At 51.1% G+C, this 11,681-nt stretch overlaps 1 protein-coding gene across 1 annotated transcript in view; it reads left to right on the forward strand.

Annotated features, from left to right (window-relative positions):
* The first annotated feature begins 622 nt into the window (after positions 1-622).
* LOC144735229 (uncharacterized) overlaps positions 623-11,681 on the forward strand; it is a 34,140-nt gene continuing 23,081 nt past the window's right edge. The window contains exons 1-11 of the mRNA XM_078617713.1: positions 623-1,285; positions 1,604-1,681; positions 3,269-3,343; positions 4,290-4,373; positions 5,219-5,293; positions 5,937-6,008; positions 7,357-7,446; positions 7,872-7,946; positions 8,761-8,808; positions 10,682-10,756; positions 11,277-11,378. Of these exons, the coding sequence (XP_078473839.1) occupies positions 640-1,285; positions 1,604-1,681; positions 3,269-3,343; positions 4,290-4,373; positions 5,219-5,293; positions 5,937-6,008; positions 7,357-7,446; positions 7,872-7,946; positions 8,761-8,808; positions 10,682-10,756; positions 11,277-11,378 (1,420 nt within the window). The 5' untranslated portion in view covers positions 623-639. The remainder of the gene's footprint in view (positions 1,286-1,603; positions 1,682-3,268; positions 3,344-4,289; positions 4,374-5,218; positions 5,294-5,936; positions 6,009-7,356; positions 7,447-7,871; positions 7,947-8,760; positions 8,809-10,681; positions 10,757-11,276; positions 11,379-11,681) is intronic.

Raw genomic sequence — 11,681 nt, forward strand, 5'->3', positions numbered from 1 at the left:
CACGCTTTTATGAAATGTACTAGTAATGGCAGAACTCCACGACTCCAGGAGGTGGCCCCGACGCTTGCCATAACGTAAGGGGCCGTGTGGTCATTTACAGCCAACGTCAGTTGACTGTGGACAATTAGACCCAAGCCGAAACATCGGGTACGGGTAGCCGGGTATTCGGTAGGGTACGGGTATCGGGTACCTGGTTGGGACCTCTGCCCAGTGGCTTCGGAACATCGGAAGGAAGAGCGTTCCAGACAGCCGCAGAAGCACATCTGAAAGGGCGCGACGCTGTGCGGGCGGGGGAAGGACAACAAACTAAACACAGAAAAAAAAGAAGTTTGTAAAGAAATGAGTTTTCAATCCAGACTCGTGCAGTGTTCATCCCTACGTAGCTTCCGAGGCTGGGCACATCCCGCGTGATTTGATAAATGGGCACGTCTCTTCTGTCACTGCGGCGTGGATTGTTTCCATCGCCACGCGGCTGATCTCACCGCCTCTTCTCCAGCAGCCAACGAAGCCGCAGCGTCTGTTGGGGCAGCAGCAGCAGCAGGAGGAGGAGTTGGAGGAGGTGGGGGAGCAGGGGCAGCTGGGGTTGGCGGGACAGCGGGGGACGTGGCGCGCGATTCCACGGGAGAGCTACAGGGAGGGATGGCGACGGACACGGCCGGAGTTGGGGGAGGGATGACGCTCGATTATACGAGTCACGGTGCAGTTGGTGGAGCCGGTGGTGCAGACGGAGGAGCCAATGGAGCTGCTGAAGGAGCCAATGGTGTAGCTGGTGGAGCCAATGGAGCTGCTGAAGGAGCCAATGGTGCGATTAGTGGAGCCAATGGTGCGATTGGTGGAGCCGATGGTGCGATTGGAGGAGCCAATGGAGCTGCTGAAGGAGCCAATGGTGCGGCTGAAGAAGCCAATGGTGCGATTGGAGGAGCCAATGGTGCGATTGGTGGAGCCAATGGTGCGATTGGTGGAGCCAATGGTGCAATTGGTGGAGCCAATGATGCGGCTGGAGGAGCCAATGGTGCGATTGGTGGAGTCAGTGGTGCGATTGGTGGAGCCGGTGGTGCGATTGGTGGAGCCAATGGTGCAATTGGTGGAGCCGATGATGCAATTGGTGGAGCCAATGATGCGGCTGGAGGAGCCAATGGTGCGATTGGTGGAGCCGGTGGTGCGATTGGTGAAGCCAATGGAGCTGCTGAAGGAGCCAATGGTGCGGCAGGAGGAGTCGGTGGTGCGTTTGGAGTTGCCGGTGGTGTGGCTGACGAAGCCGGTGGTTTCGTGGCGGGTCATGGAGGTAAGTCCGTCACAAAGGGCCCACGGTTTCTCAGGTGGAAAACGTGCAGTCCTGGCATTTGCCCACTCATCACCTCTGTCCTCAATTCCCTCACCACCTCTCCCCCCTATACTTCATTCACACATCCCAATCTGTCCAATTTATCGTGAACGCGTGGGTGGCATTGTCTCCGTCGCCAATGAAACGGCGTGAATTGCCAAGCGAGTGATGGGTTTGACCGACCGACGCGCGGCACGACGCGCGACTGATTGTCCTTTCGGCGTGTTAATCTGGCCAGTGCCGCCACTGCACCCCGCGTTGTGGCCTTTCTCCCACCAGGCCACTTTGGAGGTGCGGAGGCGACGGCCGGTGGAGCGATGGGATATGGGAACGCGGGACCCATCGTAGACGATTTCGGTAAGTCACTACCCGGCGGTTTGAAACCGTTGGGCCCAACGTTGGCCCAACTTGTTAATGTTCACTGTGAGTAAACAACTACGGCAAGACTGCTGTGGCTATACAGTCCTCGGTTTCCGCGGTGACGCAGTTTAGATCGCAACAGAAGCGGTCGTCATCAGGCAAATGTGATGACGATTACGACCGCTTGTTTTGCGATCGAAACGTCGTGATTTGTTTTATTTTATTTCTAACTACGTGACTTTACCGAAAGAACCAAAGAGTATGAATAACTATTTTAATAATGGGTTTAACGGCACATTTATATTTAAGCGATATAACCGTCAAAAATACATCTATTGTGGAATTTCAATGAAGTCAAATATATATTAGCACTTTTCGTTCTTACATTGCGGTGGATAGTAGCATCTCGTATTCAAATTGTCAGAATGTCAATCGCTTTTCTTAGTTCCTCAGGGTTTTGCACAAGAAAAGAGTGCATCAATTTGGCGCATTTGCCCCACGTGACAATTCTATTGGATTGACTCTGCTGGGTGCTGGAGGAGTTCATCGTAAAACAAATAAAAGTCATCGCACCTACACCCGTGACGATCTAACCCCAAACAAACTCGTTATAAATCATGGTCGCTCCTCTCTCCCTGGTGCACACGGAGCATCGGCCCAGTGTTGTTCCAGGCTAATCCCAACGTTGGTGCGTGAACTGGGCCGTGGTTACAAGTGTAGTGACGTCGAATGAGTCACTGGAGCGCGTGCCGCTGGGAGATTGGTAGACCATAGAATTATGGGTAGCAGCCCATTCTACCAGTTGGACCTGTGGGCAAGGCACGGAGCCACCTGGGGGATCCAGAGGGCGGAGCCTGGCCGAGGGCGGAGCCTGGCCGAGGGCGGGGCCTGGCCGAGGGCGGAGTCTGGCCACGCTGGGCAGGATAAAAGGCGAGCTCCGACTCACAGTCGGGGCTGCTACGAGCTGGAATGGAGCTCGGCGTGCCGTCGTCGTCGTGATGTTCGCCTTCTTCAAGCTGTGGGTCTGGCAGCGTGTTGGCTGTCCCGAGCCGGCATGTGGTTATCCCCCAAGGCTGTGAAGGCCGGAATAAAAGAGAGAGAGAGTGCCTCCTACAAGTGTCTGTGAATTAGCACACTACACGAGGATGATGTAGAACCCTGACGTACCGTGTACAATACCCTCTATACGAATTAAAGAGTGTTGATTCTTACACGTGCTATACACGAAAAACAAAGCCCAACTTAAATGGAAAGGAGTATGTTGCAAACAATTTTAACCTAACAAATGACATTGCTGTATAATTACGATTGTCTTATTATGGATGATATTGTGCCATATTCTTTGGTTCTTTCGGTAATGTCACGTAGGTATAAAATTAAATAAATTAAATCACGACGTTCCGGGCGCAACACAAGCGTCCGTCATCAGGTGGGACAACCACAGCAAGAAAAATATTTATAACTACGTGATTTTACCGAAAGAACCAAAGAGTATGGATCCCTGCAGTCACGAAAACTTCAAATCTAGATTGATATTGTGCCACTTAATGTTAATGGATATCTGTGTGTGTGTGTGTGGGTCAGGTTACGGTGGGGATGGAGGCCAGACCCCTGGCTCGCACGACGGGATCGGTGGTGCCGGCGCTGGAATTGACGCAGGTAAAATGATGAGTGGTGAGCGGTGGTGCAGCGGTTAGCGCGACGCTGCGCTACAAACCCATGGCCAACGCCAGTGACGATTATCTGAATCGGTCATGGGCCTCCCCTAGGTCGACTCAGCCTCAAATGAGTACCTGATGCGATGTGTAAACATCGCCACTGGGGAGACAAAGGCGGCCGGGCGTGGTGCTGGCCACCCACCCCCCCGGTCTTCATAGGTGCTCGCTAACAGCACTTGCCCCAACAGTCTGTTCAGGCTATACGGGGTATCTTTGCCTTTGTGTGCATAAAAGGCTCGTGGCGTGGATGCGGGGCAGTCGCCGGGTACTTCGGCAAAAAGACGACGTGCGCTCAGCGATCATCTCGCGTCTCCTCTAAGTGTGCACACAATTGGAGCACCTCAGCCCGGGGTTACGGCCTATGTTGGCTGCCAAATCCAAAAGTACTGTTAAACGCTGGGGATGTCAACACTCGGTAAAGTAGACTAGTACCTGTCAAATAAGATGGTACAAATATGCGTAGTTAAGTCTTTTTACATGGTTAATAACATCTTTCCAATGATTGCTCAATTTGATTTATTTTCATTTATTATTATTTTATTTCTATTATTTTTTAACCTACGTGACTTTACCGAAAAAACCTAAGAGTATGCGTTTTATTATCCGTTCTTTTCCCATTAAAACGATAGTCCCATATAAGTGTTAACATTTTTGTGAAGCACGCTATATATGCACATTAGTTGGTCATTTAAAGGCCTGAGTGTGCTCGTGACAAATGTGTTGAGTGTTTTTTCGCCGAATGCACGTTGCCAGCATTTTAACCGCGCGGGTGAAACCGCTGTCTTGATTACAATTAGCTAAAGATGCCCCTTTTTTACGGATACCTCGGTGTTTTATATATATTTTTACTTGTTAAATTTCAATTAACGCGTGCATGTGTGTGTCAGGCCACGGTGCAGACGGCGGCGAGTCGCTGGGTTTATTCGATGGACTGGGTGATGCCGGCGGTGGTGGCGCTGGAATTGATTCAGGTACAGTAATTTAACTCGCGCAAGCCGTGTGGCGCACACTCGCGCCTGGCGACACGATCAAGCGAACCTCGTTGCGGAGGTTCGCAGTTCGAGCCCAGCGGCCGCCCCGGTCAGTGCTGCGGGCGCATTGTCCGTCAATACGCGCCCCTCCCACCTCACAGTGAACGTTCATCGAGTTTTCCGCGACGTCATTCGACAATCAGCAGGCCGTCGTGTGCCTGGCGCCGCGCCTCCGAAATTTGCCACGTTTGAAAAGATGTACCCCGCAAATTTCTCAACTGCTCGCGAATCGATTGTCGTTCGCCACGGTCAGTCCGCCGCTGGATAAATGTTTCTCCAAACCCAGTTAATCGCGCGATGCAACAATTCGCCTCGGACCTTGCGCAGGAGGTGATCTCACCGCTCCATGTCCCCGGCAGACGTGCTCTCGGAAGCATTCCGTTCCTTGTCTGCCGCTCGCTCGTTACGCTTGGCCATCGGCCATCGTCACGCGATAGCCGCGACGCGTCCAGCCCGAGCACATTCGCTCACTCTTCATTTCACTCGTCATCATCACGCGTGGTCCGCGAAGGGCCGTCGCGCCAAACGTGTGACATCTTGCGGCGGCGTTCGCATCAACTGCTCTTGCTGCCACACCAGTTTCTCATAATATATTGGAAAAAGATTTGCTGGCTGGCTGGCTGGCTGTTGGGAGGGACAGATGGTAATGTCCAAGGGGTGTGCGATGTGCTGCTCGTCAAGAAATCTCGCACACCGCGGCACAAATCCATTGCCATGGGATCTGCACGGGTGCCCACGTGACTAAAGGAGTGGCGGTGAATTGAGTGGCGCTGTTCCCTCCTCAGCGTTCCATGGAGAAGGAGCGCAGGGTCACCCACACGACGGGTCTGGGCCGCACGGCTTGGAGGCGGAGAGAGCCGGTGAGCTTCAAGCTTTCATATTTTGCGAGTTTTCATCGACTCCGTAATTTCTTTCCCTTTACGTACGCTCCGTGCGTAGCCAACCGCGCTCGGACACAACTGACTTAGAGATTCACAGACTCACACAGAGACCAATACACTTACATAGAGACCCATATACTTCCATAGACGTAAATGGAGACCCATACACTTACATAGAGACCCATACACTTACATAGACGTCAATAGAGACCCATACACTTACATAGAGACCCATACACTTACAGAGACCCATAGACTCACATAGACGTCAATATAGACCCATACACTTACATAGAGACTCATGAACTTACACAGCATTCCGCACACTTACGTAGACGTACAAAGACCCATAGTCTCACGAAGCTATAATTCCCACTCATCCAAGGGGAGGGAGGGGGGGGCGCTTTTCGGACTTTCTCCCTCCATGAGCTTCTATTCTGCACCTCTTCTCCCGAGTCGCATCCACTGACCTCACAATCCCGTTGTGCCTCATCGTTGCAAACGCCCGTTGCCTCTTAATTTTCATCACGTGGGATGGGATTTGGGCGGGGGGGGGGGGGTGTGAAACGGAATTCAAATGATTGCGATTCCACTTCTCTCTCACTCTCTCTCAATCGCTCAGGGATGATGATGATCGTGGATGGCCAGACGCTGACACTCGCCGAGGGAGAAGACGCCGCTGGTGTTGCTGATGGTGAGACATGGTGCAAGTTAGAAGTCACAGCCGCAGCGCTTATCATTATCATACCATATGTAGAGAGACAAAAATGTTTTCTGGCTGGCAGGCCGCGTGACACCCAGCGCTCGGTTCTGACCGGCTGGATGCCATGTGCTGCCCAACACTTACTTCTTTAGAAATGCGTTTTTTTCACGTTCTGTAGATGTAGATGCCGCTGGTTATTCACGTTCTGCAGATATAGATGCCACTGGTTCTACACGTTCTGCAGATGTAGATGGCACTGGTTCTTCACGTTCTGCAGATGTAGATGCCACTGGTTCTTCACGTTCTGCAAATGTAGATGCCACTGATTCTTCACGTTTTGCAGATGTAGATGCCACTGGTTCTTGACGTTCTGCAGATGTAGATGCCACTGGTTCTTCACGTTCTGCAGATGTAGATGCCACTGGTTTTTCACGTTCTGCAGATGTAGATGCCACTGGTTCTTCACGTTCTGCAAATGTAGATGCCGCTGGTTATTCACGTTCTGCAGATGTAGATGCCACTGGTTCTTCACGTTCTGCAGATGTAGATGCCACTGGTTCTTCACGTTCTGCAGATGTAGATGCCACTGGTTCTTCACGTTCTGCAGATGTAGATGCCACTGGTTCTTCACGTTCTGCAAATGTAGATGCCACTGATTCTTCACGTTCTGCAGATGTAAATGCCACTGGTTCTTCACGTTCTGCAAATGTGGATGCCGCTGGTTATTCACGTTCTGCAGATGTAAATGCCACTGGTTCTTCACGTTCTGCAAATGTAGATGCCACTGATTCTTCACGTTCTGTAGATGTAGATGCCGCTGGTTATTCACATTCTACAGATGTAGATGCCACTGGTTCTTCACGTTCTGCAGATGTAGATGCCACTGGTTTTTCACGTTCTGCAGATGTAGATGCCACTGGTTCTTCACGTTCTGCAAATGTAGATGCCGCTGGTTATTCACGTTCTGCAGATGTAGATGCCACTGGTTCTTCACGTTCTACATATGTAGATGCCACCGCCGCCATCTGTTGCGCGGTGGTTGAACTTACGACTCTCAGTCCAAACAGGCAACTGGACATACGGACCAGGTTCTTTTCGTATCTTTCGTAAGTGGAATCTTAGTAAGTAGGGAAGTCCCTGTAATGCACCAGTTATCGTTTTTCAGCTCGCCGGCGCTAAGTCGGAGGGACAAATTCTCAAAGGCCAAAATTGTCGCGGCTCGAGACGATGTTTCACTTGGTGCTGCGCAAAGCATCTTTCAGGGCAAAAACCCAAAAGTCCTCAGAGGGGTAGAAGCTGGGTGAAGTGGGGTACGTTGACTCCTCACGCTTCTGTGCAGCGGTGTCGCCTCCGTCTCCGCGGCTCGACAGCGCGCCGCAGACGCCGGCGGCGGCAGCAGTGAATGGAAGTGGGAAACCTCACCCATACGGTGAGGTGCACTCACCCCATTCGCACTCACGCCGTGAGCTGCACTCACCCCACTCACCCTCATCCCACCCACACTCACCGCACTCACCCCACTCACCCTCGCCACACTCGCACTCACCCCACTCGCACTCACCCCACTCACGCGGTGAGCTGCACTCACCCCACTCACACTCACCCCACCCGCACTCACCCTACTCGCACTCACCCCACTCACCCTCCCCCCACTCAGCACTCACCCCACCCGCACTCACCCCACTCACCCTCACCCCACTCGCACTCACCCCACCCGCACTCACCCCACTCGCACTCACTTCACTCGCCCTCACGCCACCCACACGGTGAGGTGCACCGATTACGAGTGAATTGCCCAACATCGATGGACATTGGAAATCACAAAACTGTTTTTCCGTCCTGTCCGTGAGCCAGATTCTCTGCCAGGGATCCCAGCTCTCCTCTCCATGGAAGACAACAAAGACAGCAAGGACATCGGCTCCCAGCACGGTAGCCCATTCGCATGCCAACCTCATCACACCAATGGCAAAGATGACGGCGACGAGACGACAACGACGACGAGACGAGTCCATTCCCAGAACCGACAGCCTCGAGCCCCCCGCTCTCAGCTCCTTTTATGCTCCCGGCGCGGCCTGGCTTCGCCCTGACCACGCCCCCTTCTCGAACCCGCCAGCAGGTTCCAGGGGCCTCCAGATGGGGTCCTCCGTGACCCTTGCCCCAGTTCCTCCGCCCTGCCAACACCGTGCTCACGCCCTCACCGGCGTGTGCGCTGTCTGTCCACCACAGTTGCTGCTGCCATCCACCAGCCGGCGCTATTACACTACACATACATACCTCGTATATACCTCATCACACCTCTTACATACATATCTCTGCACCCCCCCCTTGCCCTTCGTTCACCACTTTTTTGTTACATGATTTGCTAAGAAAAAATTGAGAGATGAGACACTTATAAAATAAACTTACATTTTTTTTGAAAGGGCCAGTTGTAACAGATTATATAAACGAATATCCGTTGGTTCGGATGTGTTAAATGCACAACTTAAAACACAATTTTTAAGAAAAAAAGTGAATTAAAAGTGTTTTGAATTATTCGGGAAATAAAGTGTGTTTATATTTTTTTGAAAAGTTCAATTAAAGTCGCCTGGGTACTTGCTAAATCTCTGAGTTGTGCGAACATTTATATATTTTTTGATCACATGTGGGACTATCGTCTTGCCCGTGTACATCGCCACTCACGTCAGAGTGCGGTTATTTGTTGTGAATTCAGCTGGAGGAAAAGGCAGTTCTGTTCACGTTGCAGAGTTTTATCAAGACGGCATCGAGTTCAAGACCAGGCCAATCCACACAGGTAAAACACAACTTATAATCGCGCATGATCGCACAAATTTATAACGTGCGATGTCGATGTTTTCCGTCTTTTATTTTGTTCGCTGCTGTGCTCAAGCAGCACCACGCAGCAATCTCCCCTGTAAAATAGCCGGGCAACTGGCTAAACGGGACAATCCCTGTGTAGAGTGGTGCGCTGACTAGCGGCCGCAGGGGCAAATTGCGTGTGCGTAAAGAGTATGGGCAAGACGGTAAGACAGTATACACGGGAAGGGCCAGAGGGGGAGATAGCTGGGCCACGGTTCAACGAGGGCAACCATCTGGGCACTCCCGGAACCCGCTGGAGAGTTCGAGAAAGGGGGCGTGGCCCGGGCGGAGCCACGGACACGCTGGGAGCATAAAAGGGAGCGGTGAATGGGACTTGGGGCGCCGGAGGGGAATCAGAATCGTCTTCGTCGTCGCTGTCGTCTTTGCCACCGCTGCGTCGACGGCGCTCGCTCGTAGTCGGCCAGCTATCTAGGAATTGGCGTTGTCGTCGCTAGACTGGCAGCGTTATATAAGTGCTACCGAGTTGCAGTCGTGCGAGTGCGAGTCCCTACAGTCAATGTCTCTGGAGTCGTTACATTGCACATGTAACGAATGAGATACTGAACTCAAACTGAGTCGTACTCTTTGGTTTGTTTCGGTAAAGTTACGTAGGTAAAAAATAAAATAAATGAAAACAAATAAATGAAATCACGACGTTTCGGGCGCAACACAAGCGTCCGTCATCAGGTGGGAAAGCATGGCCTACTGCTGATACAGACTGTTTTAAAGAAAGCTTAAAATCTAGAATCAAACTGAGTCGCTCTTACGGGGTCGGCGTCGTAAATGAGCGGCTTGCGGGTTTGCTGCTAGTTGCGGGGGGGGGGGGGGGGGGGTTGCGGCTCGTGCCCCACAGCCGCCCTGCTTAATACTGCGCACATATCGACTAAACCAGTGGGTTCTTAACCTTTACTGCAGCCTTGCACCCCCTTTGGTTCTCAATCGGTAAAAAAACATTGATCACTTTAATAAATACATACATTTGATGAAACAAGAGTAGCTGTACTTAACGTGCCCGTGCTGAATTTGTGTTTCGATAATCCACCTTCTAAAAAAGACCTGGCCACGTCTCGCACCCCCAGGGGGTGCGTGCACCCCATGTTCAGAGCCACTGGACTGAACAATACACACCGTCTAGCTGCACAGTGGACATTAAAGATTCCCTTGATACCGGCAGAGCATTTCCATTCTAGATTTGAAGCTTTCGTGACTGCAAGGATTCATACTCTTAGTTTTTTCGGTAAAGTCACGTAGGTAAAAAAATGAAATAAAAATTAACAAAAATACAATAATAATAAATCACGACGTATCGGAGGCAACACAAGTCTCCGTCATCAGGTGGGACCGTCACAGCCAGATTTGCTGTATCAAGTGATTCAACCGGCTGTGACGGTCCCACCTGATGACGGAGACTTGTGTTGCCTCCGAAACGTCGTGATTTTTTATTCTTTTATTTTATTTAAAAAAAATTTCATTTTTTTTTTTTACCTACGTGACTTTACCGAAAAAACTAAGAGTATAGAGCATTTCCAGTCGCCGCCTCTCCATCATCGGTGCGGGAACGCTCTGCCGGATGACCTTCGGCCCATCCCGTCTCACGAAACGTTCAACAAAAGCAAATAAAAAACATTGTTTTGGGCACGTGGTAACCTGGTCTACGATAGAACCGCGTGCGGCTCGCGAGACGCCGGTTGGCCACCGCTGCTCTCGCCGCGACATTTAACGTTTACAGCGAAACGTATCGCGACGCGATTTGTCCCTCGCGAAAAGAGCACCCGCAATCGAGCCTTGTCATGGGTTGTGTATTGCAGAGCTAGAGTCAAGCCCAGCGCCGGAGGTCGGAGGACCAGGAAACGAGGCCCACACTCCACGTACAGGCAGCACTGGTGAGCACCACACACTTCCTAAGGGATCGCTTGACATCTATATGCAGCGAAATCAAAACCAATCTAAAGTTACTACTTTTATTGCTTTATATTATTTTATTTTATTATTTCCCTTCTACGTGACTTTACCGAAAGAACCAAGAATATTACTACTTTTTGTTTTAGTTTTACCAGGCGAGGCCGCACATACAGCTCTTTTTGCAGAAGCAACATGGCCACAAATGATAGTTCAACAAAGTGGCTTATAATGTGTAAATTGATAACAGCCAAATACTCTAAACACACGTCGATTATAAATGTGGAGAGAAAAAACGGGAGGACCCGGAGAAGAATCCACGCGTGGCACAGGGGGAAAATGCAGACTCCAAATAAACTGGCGTCAGCCTAATCTCGTTTCATCGCTGTTTCTATTTATTTCCTGATGTTGAACAAAGCCTGGAGTACATTCCACGGTGACCCCTTTTTGCTCACGCTGTGCTAGAAGTTTTCAATACATTTTCTTTTGTTTTTCTACCTGAAGGCGCCGATCGCGATGAGCCAAGCGTGCAGCCGAGCACAGCAGCAGCCACGCTCGCCGAGGAAGCGATCGAAGAGAATGTGGGTGAAGACACCACCAATCACAGTAAGCCGCTCGTTCCCATATCCGCATCACGTTACGGTCAAGTTCTCTCCGAAACGCGTATTTTTTCGCGACAACGGGGTTCGCCTATTCGGGAACACTTTAGACACAATGCGGAGCGTGCACCATTAGAACGCGCGCTATTATAGCGTGGAGCGTGCACCTTTACAACGTGGAACGCACGCCGTTACAACACGGAGCGTGCACCTTTACAACGTAACACGCGTGCCGTTACAATGCGGTAACGTTCTGCAGATGTAGATGCCACTGGTTCTTGACGTTCTGAAGATGTAGATACCACTGGTT

The sequence above is a fragment of the Lampetra planeri genome, chromosome 54, assembly GCF_965212315.1.
Source record: "Lampetra planeri chromosome 54, kcLamPlan1.2.h2, whole genome shotgun sequence".
Taxonomy (NCBI): domain Eukaryota; kingdom Metazoa; phylum Chordata; class Hyperoartia; order Petromyzontiformes; family Petromyzontidae; genus Lampetra; species Lampetra planeri.